Consider the following 20,161-nt stretch of genomic DNA (forward strand, 5'->3'; position numbering starts at 1 on the left):
AAGAGCTCAGAATACATCAAGGATAAAGATAAAAAAGGAAGAGGAGGGAACAAAAAAAGTTGAAAAACATACGTTAAAAAATTGGTGTATATAATAACAATAATATATATAATATATATATAACATACATGTACATGTTTACATGATTCTTATTACAACAGCTTCATTTTAGTCTAGCCTAACCCAAACCGCCGGAATTAGATTCAAGCCGTCGTTTATATATATAATATATTATAATATATTATTCATAATATATTAACATCTCTCGTCTTCCTTGCGACTTCCTTGAATTCTTAACTACCGCGTTTTAAATTACAAAAAGTGGTTGCCCTAAAACCTCACCTGAAACCTTTCGCTCCGAATTGGACGTCTTCTTTTCGTTTTGCGCCTAAATTACGCTGGAATATATTATTTTAATATGCTCTAAATCTATATCTATGTATATACCTTTAAAATGCAATATTGAAAAACGTTTAAAAACGCGTGTTCAAAAAATGACGTGTATTGCATACAAAAAATCCAAATCTATGAAATTCTCGAACATTAACCCTTTCAGTACCAAATATCGAGTTTACATATATAAGTAGAATATTAAATATAATACATTGATAGAGTAGTAAATGTATAGAAGTTCCAACGATGTCTCTTCACTCGTCTCTCAACTCGTCGTACGAGTTGTCGGAAGAGCTCTCTAGTTTTCGTTGTTAAAAGACTTCAAAAGAAAAATGGAGCAAATCCGTAATTTGTAAGGCCTACTTTAAGTTCAACTTTATGTGAAACTACAAACAACGGAATTGATCCACTTTCACTGTACGAGCTTTTCATTCGACAATGTAGAACTGTGTTAACGTGCAGTTAACATTAGAAAAACTCGTTTCGCAGTAAAGGTGGCTGTTCTCTTATTTAACATGGTATTAATGCAGTTTTTGTGCCGATCTTTTATTTAACAGCGCAGAACTGACGTAGTTATATGGTGCTAACCCTTCGTTTGATGCTACAGAATTGCGTCAACGCTTCGTTTAACGCCACCGGAAACCTGCGAGCTATCTCCATACGTCGCTCCACATGGTGGATCCTAAACGGGTCCAAACTCGAAGGAAATTATAAAAAAAGCGCAGATGCAATATGGTGCGTAGATACGGAAAGGGTTAGCGTATTTCAATTCTTGAGAGGAATTCACGGATAGATAATCGTGTGGCAGTCGATTCTCGTCTCGCGTGGAGAGCTGCGCGACGAAGGAACTTGTTCAATAAGAGAGACACACCCGTCTCCGCATCATGAGATCACTACTGGATCGCGAGATATGCACGATCTAGAGAAAGATCTTGTCTCATGACAGCGCTGGCGCCGAACGGTCGTTAGTCTTCGTCTTTCGCAGCTTCACAGTCGCGAATATGTTAGTCCTGAAAGGCGTTAATTGCAATTAATCGGGATGCGCGTCCGTAATTATTGGACGATCACAAATACGATCACGAGCTGAAACTTTGGAATTTTCTGAGAAATTTTAGAGGGGGTGGGCTTCTTTCTTCGAAAGTACACAATAAAGACTTTTTATTAGCACCCAATTGGCTATTTTTTAAATACTGTTTGTCGTTTGTACACTGTAAACAAATTACATGTAAAATTGCAATGGTAATTTTGGGACCCACTATTAAAGGGTGTATTTTTGCACATATTATTTATTTTAGACACACTTCTTTACAGTGTAAAACGAGCAAGCTTGATTGAAATTGATTAATCTGACGATGACTATTAATAACAAAAAAAAATACTAAATTTTAATAAATATTTGTTTGAATAGTTCTAAATAAATATTTATTTTATTAACTAATTGTAAACATAATTTGATACAAAAATCCTTATTTTAATGTAACTATCATTTTTTATTGAGTACATATTTATTTGTTAAGTATAAATTTGTTAAGTATAAATATTTATTTAGTATATCATTCAAAGAAATATATATTAAGATCTAGTAAATTTTTTTCAATGTAGGTCTCTCGAAATTTGCAAGGTCACAAATATTGGTATACAGATACATCTGAAAAATGTTAATCAAGTTTAACCTAGTCATCGTCTTCTATAATTTGTTCCTCAACAGTTATATAAGTAACATTTATTGAAGGCTTAAATTTTAAATTTTATTCAAAAAATACGTGCAACTTTAAATCAGTTGGCAATACGGTCGAAGCGGCTGATAAAACTAAAAAATGGCAAGAGTTTGAAATTGTGAATAATATCTAGCAAATGACTTGCACTATGCCAGCGATAACCAAAGGAAGCTAACGCGTGCAGTAGTGACGAACAACAATGAGTCACGACAGCGATGTATCATCCAGCAAAGTCGCTCGCTCTTTCGAAGACATAAGTCGCCTAGAAGTCGTCGCAAAAATGTATCGAGCGTCTTCTTCGACGATGCTGCAAGCTCCTACAACATCAACAGCCAATCGTTGAAGACAAAACAAAGCATTAGGAAAGAATTAGCTAATGCAAATACATCACAATGATATGTTGAATCAATTATTCAGGAGCTTGCTCATACAGGTGGCCACGAAAAAGTTCACAATAAATAAGACTGGAAAAATTAAGGAAAGGTAGAACTAATAATGAAGATGATAACTGCAAGCTCGGTGTTCGTTCACTGATTCAAATTTGAATCAGTTAGCTCGCATATTATTAGTACACCTAAACTAAGGAAAAACAAAATCGCATGCAGTGGAAATCTCTTCATTTTCTTCATTGTTTAGTAGAGCAACATATGATTGTTTTATCTTCATAAGGTAAATCTTCATCTTAAATATCAACTCTTTCTTTCGCTTGCTTTTGCTATGTTTCGTTCGATATCTTCAGAAGTAAGATACTTCTGCTTAAAAAAATACATTAACTCTTCATCTTTTTAAACTCAACATACTTTCAGTTTTAGAATTTTCTTCATAACGTCGGTCTTTTTATTGCTGCTTCTGCTTCTTCTTTTTATTGACGGACGCGTCCATGCCCCACAAATCGTACCAGGGCCCACAGTTATTTCTATCTCGATTAGACTCTCTTCTCAGCTTGGTTCTCGGTAGCAACGTCTTTTCCGGTATGCTCTGGTCCTTCACGACGATGCAGCTGTACGTAGATTCCTCATCAGATGCTTCAGTCTCGCTGAAGTTCAGTGTCGCGTCTTCTTCGTCGTAGTTTCTTCTACCGCGCGCCATCCCGTGCCGTTTGTTCTCATTGTTCTCCTTCAACTCGGCCACGATCATGTTCCGTTTCGCCTCGAGACTACGTCTTCGCTCCTTCTCGATGATCGCCTTCCGCGACACGTTTCCGACAAAATACATGCGCTCCTCCTGTGGCTGGTGTTGCATTCTATATTCTGATCTTTCCGTGATCTTGGACCGTTCCGCCGGAGTCGGAAAGTCCTCGAAGTAATCCGTCTTGTCGGGCACGTGGCTTCTCTCGGCCGGTTTGGGCTCCTCGTGTCGGTGCTCGTTCGTGATGGTACCCTCGCTGTTGCCTAGACTCGAGTTTGGACTACCGCCTTCAGAGTTCCTCTGCCGCTCTTCGTTCTCAGTCGTCTTGTCCTCCTTTCGGATCATCTTCGGGATGTCCACGAGCGAGCGATGTTGCCAGAGCGCCATACCCTCCAGCACCTCCGAGTCTCTGCGGAATTTCCAAAAAGACTTGGTCCGCTTCACGAGCTTAGGGCTCTTCGACTCGTCGAAAGCTCTTTCGGTTTGCACCAGGTGACCCATGGCAGTCGCCTGTCGAGGTAGTACAGGTTTCCGCTCGACTTTCAGCGTGTTGTTATTGGTGTCTCCGTTACTTCGTTCATTGATCCTTGATACGACGCTCTGCTTCTGAAGACCTGGACCGTGTAAACCCGCATGGTAACCATGTCTTTCGATTGCCTTCGTTCTCTCCAACTTGGTCTCAAAATTCGATTCGTATCCGCGATCTCTCTCAAGCGAACTTACCCCATATCGGCCAGTTTCTCCATACATCGCCTCCTCCTTATCGGAATATCTACGCTCTCGGTAGGGGCCCATCGAAGGCCGTTCCGGAGCCTCTTGCGACGGTGGTCGCGGCCGCTCAAATCGTCGACTGGACAGTCGCTCGATCGTCCTGTTGCGATTCTTCTCGAACGTTCGTTCGTAACCCATCACCTCCTTTCGCTGGTCCATGTACGCGCAATCTTGCTCGTTCCTGGACCGAGTGTGAGCTCGCTCGTATGATTGCGTGTCCTCGCGGGTCCGCTGGAAACTCTGTTTATCTTCTCTCGGGCGATCAAAGACCTTGTCCTCCCTCGAGCGCTCAAAGCCTTGTTTATCCTCTCTTGTACGCTCGAAGTTTTGCTTCTCCTCCCTCGAGCGCTCGAAGCTCTGCTTGTCGTCTCTCGTGCGATCGCAATTCGTCTTGTCCTCGCGGGAACACCGCTCGAGCGAATGCTTATCGTCCCGCGCACGCTTGTCGTCTCGTAAACGCATCTTATCGTCGCGGCGAGCCTGCTCCAAGTTCTTTTGACCGCTGTCCCGAGCGCGTTCCAAACTCTTGTACTCCATAACGAGCCTCTCGCGACGGTCCCGCGAGAGAGCCATTTCGCGGGTCTCTCTCTCAAGGCTCTTGTACTCGGCCGCGGCAGATCTCTCGCGGCGATCGAGGAACTTGGGCGGGCTGTGCTCGCGCGCGTACTTCTGCGCAGTCTGCTCGAGCTTCTGCGCTATATGCTCGACCTTGCGACCCGGCTCCGGTATAGTAATGGTGCTCTCGTCATCAGAATTCGACGACGAGCTCGTAGACTTGGCGTATTTCTCTGCTTCGAAACTGCCGCCTCCTCTTCGCTCCTGTTGAGCCTCCTGATTGTCTGCGTAATACTTATTGTTGCTACGGTATTCAGCGCCGAAATCCTCCTCGTCTTCCTCGAGCTCGTCTTCCTCGGTCTCCGCCTGCGTCCGCTTGTCGACACGCCGCTGATCACCACGTCGAGTTACAGTGGGGGCATTCCGCTCGTCCATCATCTTGGTGCGCTGATTCGGGTTGGGACGTTCGTTCAGTGCCTGCGCAGCTTTCTTGTTCTTCCTCTTCTTTGTCATATCACTATTCTCCAACGTGAACTCGCCGTTCTCCATCTCGAAGTACTTCTTCGAATCCTCGCTCGTCTGGTTGGCCTTAGACTCCGCCCAGAGGTCCATCGCTGTGCGATACAGTTGCCAAGACTTCTCATCCCGTGGAATTGTTTTCCAGGAGTCATTCTCCCAGTCCTTTGACCGCTTCTCGTCCTTCAAGGAAGGACGGTCTTCTCCACTTCGCGGCTTGCGGCGCCGTCTGCGTGCGCGGCGCGGTCAATAAAAAAGAGAAAAAGAAACCGGGGCGCGGAAATAAGGGATTAGAAAAGGGAAGGTTGTTGGAGATGCGGACCACCACCATGGCGGTTTATTTCCAGCGACCACGATAGCGCATGCGGTATCTACAAGAAGGAGAGACAATTTCGAAGAAACAGACAACTAATTTTCCAAGTGAAAGATGAGCGGCCGGAAAAAAGTTCAGTCCATAAAAAAATGCTAATAATTTGTTTACAGTTATTTTAAAACAAAGTATTATCAAGGGGATAAATTAGCTAATTTTAATTTTTTTTTTTAATAAAAGACGAGCAAAATATAGCGATAGATCGTAGGTAGGTGATAGAGAATGTGATATGAAAAAATTAATTATTTGCTACTCATGCAACATTAAAACAATAAAAGATCATACAATAAATATATATACAACAATCATAATTAAGTCATGAGCAAATATATAACAAAGAATGTATTTGTTTAAATTGAGAATGGAGGAAAAGTAAAAAGAGTGATAATATCATATAACTATTATACAATATTTAAACTTAACTTAAAAATAATAAAAAATAATACTTGTACCTACAACATTAAAATCAATCTACTATCGTAAATTTTACAACAAATTTTTGTTAAGATTTTTTGAAAGATGATCATACTAATAATTATACAAACTGAATAAATATATCTAAACACATTTCGATTTGTATTGTAAATAATATCATATCGCACAATCAGCAGTCATGTATGCAACAATTTACAAGCAAGAAAGTAGACTCTATTCAAGACCGGTATTGACTGTAACAATTCGATCTCGCTTTATCTGAACTTAATCACAGTTTTTCCGACGTCGAAGATGTATGTGAATGTAACACGCGCGTGTGGCTATAGCATCCACCACCGCTCGAATTTTTATTCCTCACAATAGCATCGCGAACCAATCGAATTGAGTGCCGAGGGAGACGGGTGAAAGAGGGGTGAAAATCGCACTAATTACAGGGAGGCAATAGATAGCAGAATAGCGGAGTTACAATGATACAAAGCTTCAATCACGCTGAATAGGGTAAAGCGGGAGTGCGCTTATCGGCTAGTTATCAGGGCGTGATGTTCATAGAGTAAAGGTATCAAAGGGCCCAAAGTACCAAGTAATAAGTGATTTGCCTGGTATTGAACGTCTGCGGATGTGAATAATGGTAGTCTACATGTAATTGATGTAAACCAAGGGTCGGAACCGATTCAATTATGCTGAGGTCAGTATCCAATGTTGCACAGACACGCTAGGAAGATAATTATTACGCTTATATTGTTACGAGTAAATGAAGAGATCATTTACTGTTCATATCCCATCGAGATTTAAATTCAGCAAAATTTCATCGGTCCGATAAAAATATGTAAATCATGTAGGTAAGCTACGTAAATTCTCTTTGGTTGAAAAGGTTCGGATTTCAAGTTACGAAAAAAAAGGCTTCTTTTCCATTGTGGATAGGGGGGTTACTTGAATTTATAATTTACAAGGAATAAATAAAATAATGTGAACACCCGAAAAATATACCACCATTTATTTTATTAATGAGAAATTGGCTACTATTTTTTTTTAATACAGATTCTATCTAATTGTTGGAATAATGTCAAACGTGCTTGAATAGTGCAGTAACTGCTACAATGCAATATTATACCATTCTTCTAACAGAAGATCTTCTAATTGCTTAAAAGATATTGGAGAAGGAAGTCTTTTTCTCCCAGTTGTTATTCGAAACTACAAATGATATTTAAATCAGGCGATTGTACTGACCAGAAAAGATGTTGAAGTTTTAGAGAACAGAGGATAATTCTGGAAATTAGAATTGGAAGAAAATTCCTCCTCCAATGTCATTTATATAAATAATTAAAAACTATTCTACTAAAAGAATAGTACAACATCCCATTGATATTCAAGCTATTAAATGATTATTCTAACAAGGATAGAATGTACATTAAAAGCAGATGATAACACCAACTTCTTATTATATAAAACAAGTAGTAAAATAAATAAGGTACTCCCCAAGCTCGTATCATTTTCTCTATCCTCTGTATTTATTTACAACTCCCACGTTACCATATAGGATAGATATTATCGTGGTCCCATAATCGATTGTTCCAGCACTGTTTTCAAACAGGATCGGTAGAATTATGTCTTTCCTCGTGCGTGCACGTAATCTCGTTTTCCCTTTACATAATTTATGTAGCTTGCGGTTTACACAAAGTACACGAGGAAGTCTAATTAACATTACGCCAAAGAGCAGGGATGACTTTATATCCCGAGGCGTAGATTTTGGACTTACCTTAACGCCTCGTCGTCACTGTAATCGACGTCGGGCTGCACCGGCGGCTCGTTAGAGAAGCCGCTGTCGTTGCTACTGTGGAGGGACGTCATTGCCGGAGGTGGCACCGGAGGCACGGGCGGCTGCACCCTTCGCCCCCCGGCTAGCACCGCGGGCAACGTGCCCGATGGACGGATCTGAAAGGCAGACGAAACGATTCCCTTCGCGTCTCACCCACTTCGCATCCCAATCAATCTTGGGGTTGCGACGTGTATACGTAAGGGTGTTCTACGGTAAAGTTTACTTCGAGTTTACCCAGACTAGAGCTCTGAGGAAACGAAATCGGGAAAAGATATCGGGAGGACGAAAACGAACTCGAAATGTTATTAATTTTTCACAATACGCTGCCATGTGACCCCATAGAGCACAGATCTTTTCAGCAATATTGCAGTAGCAATAATGTTGCTGCAAGCTTGTATTGTTTGAAACAACATCGATCACACTTTATCCGAAAGACATCCTGGGAACATCCTTAGAACATTCAAAGGACAAAGGGACACTCTCTGAACGTCTTTAGAACGTCCCTTGGAGATCTATGCTGTATAGGAGAAACATTTAGAAAAGTTTTATACAACAGATGCGAACAATGTTGCGATTGAATAACAGATTGAGACACGGACTAAATAATAACAAGCTGCAAATAACCGGAAGCGTTTGCCGTTAAGTTGATTTACAGCCTCACCGATTTTGATTGACGTGCGGTCGGAGTCGCCAAGACGCTCGCGGTGTTAGTTGGCGTGCCGGCGTTGCTACTGCTGTTGTTGTTGGCATTGGTGTTGTTGGCGGAACTGCTACCGGCACCGGGAGTTTCACCGGATGATTCGTCGATACTGGCTGGCGTGACCGGCGGTCGAGAGGGCGGCGGCTTACACGGTGGTATGGCTTGCGGTTCTGGAGTTCTATCGTTGCTCGCCCCGTGACTTGGCGATCTTCGCATAATTGGATAATACAATGTACGCGGAAACTCGGGAGTTAATATGGAAGATTTTCGAAAATCAACCGAGTAAGTAACAAGTTTAAACCAATAATATAAAACATTGTACCTCAAATAATCTATCAGTCCCGTTCTGGATGACGTTGCGCAAAGAAAATAAATTATTGTAGTAAACTTTTAAAATATTGCATATATAAAAAGAGACAAATCATGGAAATTATTGATAAATATGTTAATTGATATTTGACAGAAAATAATGAAGATATCGATAATGAGACTCACATTATCTGATGTATAATAGTATATCTGTGACAATGTTGAATTTCAAAATTTTTATTTATTAACTACCTCAAATGCATGCAAGATTTCAAAGCGGAATGTTTGAAGGGTTGATAATAAGCGACCATAAGTGCGAAATTTCAGTGCTACCCTACTCGAGGTCGAGCTTACTTACCCCAAAGTGTCGTCGATTATAATTTCAGTGTACGCCAAGGGAAACCATCCCGAGCTTTGAGTGCGCAGATTTTCACCAAATTGCCATCCCTTTTGACGGTCACCTAACAAAAAAAGAACGGGAAATATGCAAATCCGCAAAACTCGCTTATACGCCCCGGTCTCATTAACATTTTCACGCGCGCGCAATGGGGGTTCTTTTTAATTTTAAACCGGGAAAAAAGCAAATAACTAATTTATCTTCATTTCGTTACGACTAAATATCTCCGGTGTATGCAAAATATCTCCGGTGTATGCAAAATACCATCGATATTAGCTCGAAATTACAGTTAATTACAATTCTATTAATTATTCTATGCTAAATATTAATAACTAAATATTGACCGAAATAGATAATCTTACTTTAATATTGTTAATATTTCAATTAATATACAGTCAATGGCTGTTAGTGTGTGGCAATAATGAAACAGTTCCCTGAAAGAAAAATTACGTATGTATATTAAAAATTAAAGTTATATTTTTAAAGTACGTTATATGTATACATTAAAATGGCGTCTAATTACCATTATTATTGATTGTAGTTTATTATCAGACAAGACATGTTTTCTGAGATTTTAAGCCAGAATTTTGGACAAAAACTTTTAAATCTTCCGAATGTGTTAAGAAAGCTGCTTTTGAAATTGTTTCGTTTCAAATTTTACCTTTGAATAACACGTTTAAGTACTAACACAGTTTTTATTGCTTAATTTCTGAAATGCATTGATTACTTACAAAAATTATTTGTTTCAATTATCATTTCTTTTAATAAATATTTATTTACTTTAAGTAAATGTTTACTTACATTATATAGTACTATTCAAAGAAATATGTATTAAGATTTAGTAATTTTTTTCACTGTTGCCTTAATTTAACATCCTCTTTTGAATAGATCAACAAAGTTAATACACTCAGCAGTTCTCTTCTTTGAGAGAACTACCGACGACATTCTTGGCTGTAAATAGCAAACTTTCGTTTAAGCAGCATATTTCCCTTGGTACCCCGAAAAAAATTAAGAAACATATTTATGCTGTTGCTGGCGCGATCGTTGACTCACGTTGCCCCGCTATAGCACTCGGTTCATTACGCGCGCGACAGCTGCTATCCTGTAAGTGCCACAGTTCTGGGACACCGTGTGTACCGTATCGATAGACGTTGCGAGATCAGACTTACCCATCAGCGCGATAAGATCGCCCTCCAAAAAGCTCAGCTGATTCTCCCCCGAGCTGAGATAGGCGAAGAGAGCCCTGGCGAGAGGGGCATCACCCCAACCCCCGGCACCAACTCCGGTGCCACTCGCGCTGCTGCGGGACGTCGGGGGTGCCATGGATCGGGGTCGGGGTGGAGTCTCTGGAACCTCTGGAAACCAGAAGCGCTGTAACTGACCGAGAATGGCGTAGAGGGGGACGAGCGTGAGGGAGCGGTCGAGGGAATGAGGATGAGCTCGGGATAATGAGCGGGGGGGAGGGGGAGGTAATTTCGGGGTGAACCAGGGCAATTAGGTCAGCGTACGATAGCAACAATCGAGGTGCATGTCGGAAAGAGAATGGACATCGAGTCCCGAAGGGATATCGAGGACAGGAGGAAGGTACAAAATTGGAGGAAGACACGCGAGAATTGTTCAGAATTGTATCAGCGGTGTTTTATTATTAATGCGTGGCCATTCGTACATTGCGCATCGTGGTAAATTAATTTGAATTCGCGCGAATGTACGTGGCACTAAATGTGAAGCAACGACGTTGATTCCCGACGTTGAATTATCCGCGGAGGCACGTGAGATTAATTAAGGCTTTAACTCATCGTTGCGATAAACGCGACGGGATATTTATACTCCTTGCGTTTATTTATATCGCATTTTTATAATTATCTAACTTTTTATTTTGCTCTACGTGACGTGATATTACCAAGAAAAGAAAGCTAAAGAGCCTAGGAACATCACCCGCTGTAAAAGCAGCGCGTAGAGTATGAAAAGCAAGGAACGTGAAATGGGGGCTTATTTTTTTAATGAAGCACTGCAATTTGGCGACAATCGGAGTTGTTGCAGTTACTGCTAAACGTGTAACAAACAATGGACTCGGTACGACAATGCGTATGTTTAGCGTAAGCATTTTTTTTTGTTGCGTCTAAAAATTCGAGAGCTTTATTAAAAGACTGGTCTCCTAAACTGAAAGAGTTTAAATTGCTAAGTTTTTTAATACTTATATTACATGTTCGCTATATTAATGTTGCATAAACAAGATGTTGATTAATTGCAATTTCTAATTTGTTTATTGCTATGGAGAGACTTTATTTGTCATATAAAGACATGGAAATAATATGGAACATATCAAGGATTGAGAATTGGTTCCCGTTGCAAAAAATAATGTTTATTTTAGATGCTAATATTTATTTTACATAATAATTTAATAATTCAAGATTTAATTCTGTTCTTTATTATCCAATGATGTTATTTTATTTTATTCTCTACATGCTACTGTAGAATAAAAATATGAACTTTTTTAACTATATTTTGATTAGTTTACATAAACAATTTTCATTTCATTTATTGTATTATTTATTACTATTTTCCAAATTTTTGTCCGGTATTCCATGCGTATACTGCATGCTATCTTTTAAACCTCCATTTTCATACTTTTTACTTTCTAGTTAATACTGACTTTAGCGACTTTTATTTATTGGATGTAGTTAACATATTCCTTAAGAATTTTGCATAAATTAAAGTCTTCATATGCATGTATATTAGAGTAATGTTAATTTAAAAACTGATATTCCCTGCTTTTACCCTATAATGACGACCATGATGGAACAGCGTGACACGCGACACCGCGACGATGAAATACAGTCTAGGGTCGTGTTGCACAAACGTAAAGCATATTCCGTTTTTATTGCGCGCGAGACCCTATTCCGGAGAGAGAGAAGAGCTTCGGGTTTCGACGCGAGTCGACCGAATCTGATCACGGCTGAAATTTATACGACCGGCACGACAGGTCTCGCGAAAAGCGAGTGGAAACGTCAACACGAATGGCTCCATTTCGCCGATTTTTCTCGATTGTCTCTGACCAGTTGACAGTCCGTTGCTTGCTGTTGTTGCATCGTAGCACGCACGACACACAATAAACGAGCGATCCGAAGATAAATCATCCCGATTCATAAGTCCACAATTTACGTTTATATATATTTTAATTGAAGTAAAGGAAAGTTATTTCACGGTTCAGAGTTTAAACAGGGTTATAACAAATCCCTCATCCTAAAATTCCATAAATTTTCCTTGATTTCCAAATAAAATTTCATGATTTTCCTTGATGCTTTTAATAATATTTTGAATTTTTTTGTATTTTTGTCCTCATGTGGAAACCGTTACATATTTTATTCAGAGTGCAATTTAACATAAAATAGCAATGCAAATTACTAGAGAGAAGATGGTATTATGGCACATCGGCACCCCAGTTACATTTTACGCAATAATTTTGTTAATAATCAATATTTAAGTTTGAAGCTTGACAATTATTATTACATTCGTTAAAATATTGTTGAATCGATTTTGGACTCGAAAGTTATGAAATATTTATTACTTAGAATACTATTAATAAAAATGTGGCGACATTGCATAATGACTCGAAGAAAAAATAAATGGTAATATGGTGTGTTCCATAAAAATAGCCTTAAAATTTTAAAATGTATGCAAACGAATATATATATATATATATACATTCATATAACTTCTGCATATAAGCTGCTCAGTACTAAAAATCTCAATACTAAAAATAGTACACATAATATAAACTATAGATTAACAGTAAAGCTACAATCGATTATCAAATAAATATTTTGATATGAGAACCTTAAAAGAGAGGTTGTGAGTAATCAATATTCATAGAGGGCCACATTAGCAAAATGCCATGCTATTGTTTAAATTTGCATAACTCAAAATATATACAGTCAAATAAAATATTAAATAGCAAATAATACATTCAAAAATATATGTATTCATATGATAATACGCACAAGTTTAAGAAAAATAAAGAAGTAGGTGTAATTAAATACTAAAATGTACCTCAAAAACGTTTCGAAATACTTGAAAGTAAAAATGCGTTATAATAAGTGCTGGCTATTGAGTATTGGTATATTAGCGTTGTGACGAGCTACTGAATAAATAATTCCATAAGTAATCATTAAGATTCGCTATGTAATAGCGAAGATATTAAGGGAGGCCATAATACCACCTTCTCCTCTATTAATATTGCTGACACTGTTTACATTTAATTATTAAGTTAGTATTGCAAAATTGCGTAGATGTGATACACGTATTAAATTTCTTTGATGATAAGAATTTTAATTTTCCGAAAAATTTTGCAAAATTCCCTGAGTTTTCTCTGATTTCCCTAAACATTTTCAATTCTCCGACCTTTCTCTGATTTCCTTAATTTTCAGTTTTGTGGCAAGCCTATATTTAAACACAGGGATGGGAAAGTTACTTTTAAAGTTACCTTTAAGTTACTTTTTATTTAGAAATTAAGTAAGACAATAAACTAAGATATTTTATTTCATATATCATATTTTATCATTTACTTCAACTTTGTATTATTATTTGTAATATATTGTACTCAATTTCTAAATAAAAAGTAACTTTAAAGTAACTTTAAAAGTAACTTCCCATCCCTGTTTAAACATAATCTCAAATTAAGTCTGATTTATATTTAATAATATCGTATTCCGCTAATTATGTTGATTAAATCTGCAACTATCTAAAAGGATATTTGCATTATAATAACATGCAATATGTAACAGTTTAATTGTTCCACGTGCAATTACTGAATTATTTGGCCGGGTATATACGGTTTAGTTCAGTCCAATTCAGTTTAGTCCAGCGTAGTTGCAAATTAGTTTAGCTGAGAATTCAGTTATTTTATTCTACGAGTGTAAGGACGGTTGATAGGGGAACGGCAAATTTTCGGAACGAGTGCATGGCTATACCCGCGAAAAATCGATATCATTGTCGCAGAAAAAAGAGAAACAGCAGGATGACCTACCAGGGCCGAGGGATAATGTCGAGGCGTGCAGATTGGCCTCCGACCTCGCTCTGGAAAGGGCGGCGGGAAGATGAAGTGCTGGACCGAGGTGACCTCCGGACGATGGCGGGTTTCCGGGTAGAGGACCCAGTCGCAGCTCCAGGCAGGAGCTGTCCATGCTCCGAGTCTTCCGCAATTGCGAGCTCATCGTCGTCAGCTCGGACCCGCCGTTCTCCTCGTCCTCTGGCCAGAACGACGTTTGCTACGGAAACGTAGATTGCCGTAGACTGCAATTCTCCGCGGCACGCTTCGGCAATATATCTCCACGATATTTTTCATTACGTGTGTATATATATATATATATTGTATATACTATGATTTGTTAACTTTAAAATAACGCTGCAGATATAGAAAAAAAATACACAAGTTTTTTTCTAACAGAAAATTAAAATTTTTTATTTATTTTTATCCTCTATTGTTTTTATACATTCAAAATGTTTAGTTTTTAAAACATTGCTTAGAAAGTTTTTATTCTAATCTTTCTAAAAGATATAAATTTTTGAAAAAAAGGATATGTTTTTCTAAAATTTCTTTATAAAACTTTAAATGGCTAAAATACGTATTTGCAATTTGTAAGATCATTTGGGAAATTCACGAAAAAGGTAATAAGATTGTTGTAATTTCTGCAAAATATTTGTCGGATAAACATCAAGTCGCAAGAGTAATTCATTGCGCTTTCGTATTGATTCAGAATCGTATACGAATAGTAGAGAACGCAAAGGCTATCACGCAAATTTACCCTGAGTCTGGAAGCGAACATGTCCTCCACCGACTGGGGCAAGTATTCCCTAGTGGCGGCAACCTCGCGCCATTTATCAACCGAGGGATGAAGCGCGGCCAGTGCAACCTCATGAAAACTCGCATAGTGCTTCGCCAAGGAGCATTGTCGCTCCAGTACGAAACCATATCGCCGTCTCTCCTGAGTCATCGCCTGTGAAAAGAACGCACAAAGGGACCTAGGGTGTTAATGAACTTGCTCCTTTAATGAATTTCATCGCGTAATCCATCATCTCCGTTATCCCTAGCGTATTTAACTTTCGCATTTATCCGCCATCAAAAAAGATTTTGTATTATCCCACGTTTGTACCCCGGGTTTTCAAAAATATGCTTAAAAAATGTGAAAAACTTGGTACACAATGACGTAATTGAATTTTCGTTTACCAATACAGCACAGATAATTCTAGCAATATTGCAACGTTCCAACGATATTACAGTAACAATGCAAACGTTGCAATATGGCAGTAATATTACAAATGTTGCAATAACATTGCAATGTTGCTTCTGTGCTCTTACTAGTACAAATTATTCTAACATATTACTTGAAAATGTTGCAGCAATATTGCAGTTCTGTGCTGCATGAGATACTCACGTTCTTCAAGCTCTGTTCGCAGAAGGCATCGAGCTTGGTCTTTTCCTCCTCGAGGATCTGCATGTTCTTGAGCTCCTTGTCCATGGCGAGGCCACTCTTATTGGCCGCCCTAGACTTCTTTCTTTGCTTCTTCATTGTCGCGGCCGCCTTGCTGTAAGTCTCGGATCTGGTCTTGTGTTGCTGAAGAAATTTCTTCTGCTCGCTCTAAAAGTCCCAACGTTACATTATTCATTGTCGCTGGAAGTCGGGACTCGGGGACGACTAATGTGCCTTCCGGGAACCATTTTCGGCGGTTTACTTACCTGTACGACCTTCGTGTCCTTCTCCAGGTTAGTCTCCAGAGGTACCAGCAGATCCACGTAGAAAGCTTTTAACTGAAACGTAAGAGATGAACAAGGATGTTATTATTACGCATGGGCGATACGTGATGTTTGTTTATAATTCAGTGATATTAATTTTAGTAATCCTCTCTATTATATGTAATATTATGTATGTGTTAACATATTATATTACTTAATCATATTATTTTTACACAATAAATAATATTGCATTTATTAATATTATTATCTTTACACAATATTAATATAAATAACATTTTGCCATTATACAATTTCCTAATTTGTCGCGCTCTTGTTACTATCCCAAAACCAGAAGTAACATCCATTTAGGAAATTAACGTAAATTTGTGTGACTTGCACACGTAAATTAATACAGATATAATAAAGTAATCTTTTTAAGTGGGAAATAATTAACAGACACCGCTAGGCAATAAACTTAATTAGAAGAGGGTCGAATATCCTTCCAACATTTAAAGGCGGTCTAGGGATAAGGAGGGTAAACTTTAACGTCCCCGCAGCTGGTGTGTGAGAGAGCGATGTTTCTTTATTTCCTCACCGTCTCAGGTTCACTATGTGAGCTTTAGGTGGTTTACGAGTCTCTCCCGAGTCAGACCTAATTTATACTCGCAGAAGTGGTCCTTGGTTGGATGCATTCCGACGGAAAACGCGACGGCCGGCGACGAAGGCGCTCTTTATTCCGTTTTATTAACATCTTGAAAGAGAAAGAACGGGACAGAGAGAAGAATGATAAAAGCAACGCGTTAAGTTCCGCATAATGGGGAAAAAATGTAATGCAGTAATATGCGATATAACAATAGAATAATAGTATGATGCTAGCTGAGAGAGGGAGGTCATAAAAACTCAAATAAACGACAACACAAATAAATAACAAACGATATTTCAAGCGCAATTAGAGAAAGAAGCGGCAATATGGCGCGTGAATGCAATAATAACGCAATTTCGCCCGGAAATACAGCAGAGCAGAAATAATCGTATAAATAAATGGTAGGTCAAATCTCTCCAGACGCGTTCGCTAAACTTCGCTACCAACCGGTAAACTCGGACATTTCGATTTTCGCCAATCTGGTCTGTTAGAGTCAATGAGCTCTGTAACTATTGCAACGAGCTAGAAATTCTCAAATAAAGGATTAAATACCGTTTAGACAACTTCTGATTAGTTGGACCTTAAAAAAAGAATAAGATAAATGCGTAGACATTTCATTTCTATCTTAAACAAGTCCTGAAAAATATGACGGACTAAACGTATGGTGTCTAATCTTTTACTTGAGAATTTCTAAAGTGAACCATCGAAAAGTGGGGGTGTTTCAATTTCTGAACGAGGATACTCTGATGCAAAGATGATAAAAATTTTCTTTGTCAGGAATTCGCTAACTGATTATGGTGTTTTATTATCATAATGCTAACATATAATGGTGTTTTATTATCATAAGTAGAAAAGACTCAAGGAGATCGGTATTTGCCTTCCTGTTCTCCGTTAGGCTGTTTTCTATAGTTTAATATAGAGACCCTCCAATGAGAGAGAGAGAGAGAGAGAGAGAGAGAGAGCCTGGACATGAGCCGCAGTTTTGTATGCAGGATAATAGTTTTAATAACAATCTACGAGATCGAGAGTAGGACATACATTTATTTTTCTTTCTCTTTCTCATTCTGTTCTATCTTTTTTAAATCTCTCTCTCTCTCTCTCTCTCTCTCTCTCTCTGAAATTGTTAAAACAATTGGCGGACTAATCAAAAGTGGTTTCCTCACGTCTAAACTCTTATTAGAAGGCCTATAGTTTAATATGGAGAAGACGCGCTCCAGTATATTATAGAGCTCACTGGTTAGAACAACGCGAGGTCTTGGCTTGAAATCAAGCTTCTCTGAGCGCGATCATCCCTTGGATCCAGCCCTCTGCAATCAAATCACTATTCGAGCCCCATTTCTCTGTTCTCCATCTGGTTCAAACACACGCCGCGAGACTTACGTGTTTGCGGGACACATGATTTTTTTCCGACCGCGATAATGATATGCCTCTGTGTTTGCCAGCCACTTCGATCCATCAGCGTATTAACCCTTTCGAATTCAACGCCCTTCCAGCTTCGCCCTATCAGCTACGTCAGCGTTTCTTCGAGAGCTACCCCACAACCAGCCGTCCTCACTCACTCCCTTGCTCCCCACAAGCTCGCGTTTCACGAACAAGTTGTTTGTTTTGCAGTTCGAGCACCCTTCGCCTCGCTTTTTGTGCGTCGCTCAAAGGCAGGCGGATTGCAGCAAACCCGTTGCTATGGCGGCGGTGCGTGGTAAGGGGCGGGGGGAAAGGGAATCCGTCTTTTTTTCATCCGCTTTTTTTTTCCCCCCGCCCCTCCCCACCCCCTCGTTGAACACGCGAATCTCTACGCACCGTGAATTTAATCCGCGAGCTTTTAGGGAACGCCGGCGATTTTTATTGGGAAATTCTGCGCTCTTTAGATCTGATTGTGAACGACCGCCGCCATGTTTGAGTTCGCGTTGGGACGAGCGAACGAGCGTCTTTTGCTACGCATTCCAGTTCGTCCCGTCGTTTCCTCGTCCCGGCATCCCACGCCTCGTCCATCGAGAATTACAGCGCTTCCGGAACGCGCGAGTGTTCTTTTTTGCGCCGCCTTCCGGTCGCGTTACTAGATAGATAGATCGGAGAACCAAGTTTTGGTTAATAGTGTATAGAAAGATAACGAAAAACGATGGTATCTATGACAGTGTTATTGAAAGCAGAGTATCCGTGATAAACTTTCGTGATAATTTAATTTATATTTAATTTATATCAAATTAATTTAAAAATTGGAAAACTACACCAAAAAAAATTATGTTATATCAATAGTATTATTTTAATTGAAAATAATTTTATCAATTCAATAACACTAATTAATTAGAATATTATACTCTATAATTTAAACTTGGTTTGATAACTTGACAAAAATAATGTAACTTAACAACATTTAAAATCGGCGAATATTCAATTTTCTCTAAAAAAAAAAGTCTCATGTAAAAAATTTTATTTTACGTTTTCGAGTCATTTTTTTTTTTTCATGTAAAATCACTCATTTCGCGGTTGTACTATCAATTCACAATCATCCATATAACGTAATAACATTTTGAAAAATACGAACATCTCTGTAACTTTTGAAAAGGAAGGAGAAAAACCAATAAAAATGTTGCAATTGCGAATCAAAGATGTCCGTTCATAGGAACGTTCTTTAACGAATCTCGCGAAGTTATCGATCGAAGTTATAGCGGAGATACACGTCCGCCAAAAAGCTGCAAAGTAATGCAAGCTACGTGAGTTTCACCTCACACAGCCATCCCCCGCTCAGCTGGACTTGGCACTCGTCTTTCTCTTTCCTCGCGGCACTTCCTTCGCTCGTTTCTTCCGATCGCGCTCGAGATAATCTTCGTCTAGAGCGCGTTTTTCAACGGCGAATCGTGACGCAGCACGGGTGCGCAACTGTTTGTTTCTCCGCAGATTCCCCGAGGAGATCGTTGACCCTTATGCATTGAAGCATCCCCGAATGTAATCAACTAGATCATTTACTTCATACGATGAATTGTGTGTACACAGTTCGAATATTTATAAAGTTCTAATGTACAGAAGAAAACGGAGGTCTTTTCGCAAATTTCTAAGTCTGCGGAGATAAGGTAACTGTCTCTATTACCGTGTCTGCCCCTATTAGTGTGTGTAATTATATTTAATATAATTAATTAAGTAATGAGTAAGTTGGCTTAAAGATACACTAATAGGGTCAGTTTATCCAGTAACAAAAAATTAATTCTTCATTTAATTTTTCAAAAACTTGAAAACTGTTATACTTTAATAAAATTTTAGTTCCTCGCGTTTATATCACTATCAAGCTTTTTAATATAAAAAATTAAAAGCTTTTGGAACATCCCTTTGCTTTTAACATGTTACGCGTCACAGTTTTCTGAGCAAACATATCACTGTGTGCACAAAAACAACTAACAAAGTTCCATTATGTTTTAGCGGAAAAAAGCTGCACTAAACTTAACGTTACTTAATTACCGCGACAGAAAAGGTACGTTCCCAGTTTAGCTGCGGATTAGATTGCATTAGGTCGCTGGAGAGACATTTTCGCGGAGAGGTCGGCTGGAACGAAATTGTAAAATGCGACGTCCGCAAGAGAGAGGGCGGAAGAGAAAGAGAGAGTTGTAAAGTCTTAATAACCACATGTCGTTATGGTTGCAATGAGATTTCATGTTCAAACGAAACGCCTGCGGGATGTAATGTCG

The 20,161-nt window shown here is 39.0% G+C and overlaps 1 protein-coding gene across 2 annotated transcripts in view; it reads right to left on the reverse strand.

The window, feature by feature from the left end:
• Window positions 1-1,992: 1,992 nt before the first annotated feature.
• The window catches only part of IRSp53 (Insulin receptor substrate 53 kDa), a 131,341-nt gene continuing 113,172 nt past the window's right edge, over window positions 1,993-20,161 (reverse strand). Inside the window, exons 6-15 of one of the 2 annotated variants that reach the window (XM_018511431.1) lie at window positions 15,845-15,916; window positions 15,543-15,746; window positions 14,913-15,104; window positions 14,135-14,375; window positions 10,278-10,463; window positions 9,070-9,172; window positions 8,725-8,748; window positions 8,364-8,610; window positions 7,643-7,818; window positions 1,993-5,310 (exon numbers count right to left, since the gene is read on the reverse strand). In XM_018511431.1, the coding sequence (XP_018366933.1) occupies window positions 2,949-5,310; window positions 7,643-7,818; window positions 8,364-8,610; window positions 8,725-8,748; window positions 9,070-9,172; window positions 10,278-10,463; window positions 14,135-14,375; window positions 14,913-15,104; window positions 15,543-15,746; window positions 15,845-15,916 (3,807 nt within the window). In that variant the 3' untranslated portion in view covers window positions 1,993-2,948. The remainder of the gene's footprint in view (window positions 5,311-7,642; window positions 7,819-8,363; window positions 8,611-8,724; window positions 8,749-9,069; window positions 9,173-10,277; window positions 10,464-14,134; window positions 14,376-14,912; window positions 15,105-15,542; window positions 15,747-15,844; window positions 15,917-20,161) is intronic. The other variant, XM_018511432.1, reaches the window with a different exon arrangement.

Source organism: Trachymyrmex cornetzi, unplaced genomic scaffold (assembly GCF_001594075.2).
Source record: "Trachymyrmex cornetzi isolate Tcor2-1 unplaced genomic scaffold, Tcor1.1 scaffold371, whole genome shotgun sequence".
Classification (NCBI taxonomy): domain Eukaryota; kingdom Metazoa; phylum Arthropoda; class Insecta; order Hymenoptera; family Formicidae; genus Trachymyrmex; species Trachymyrmex cornetzi.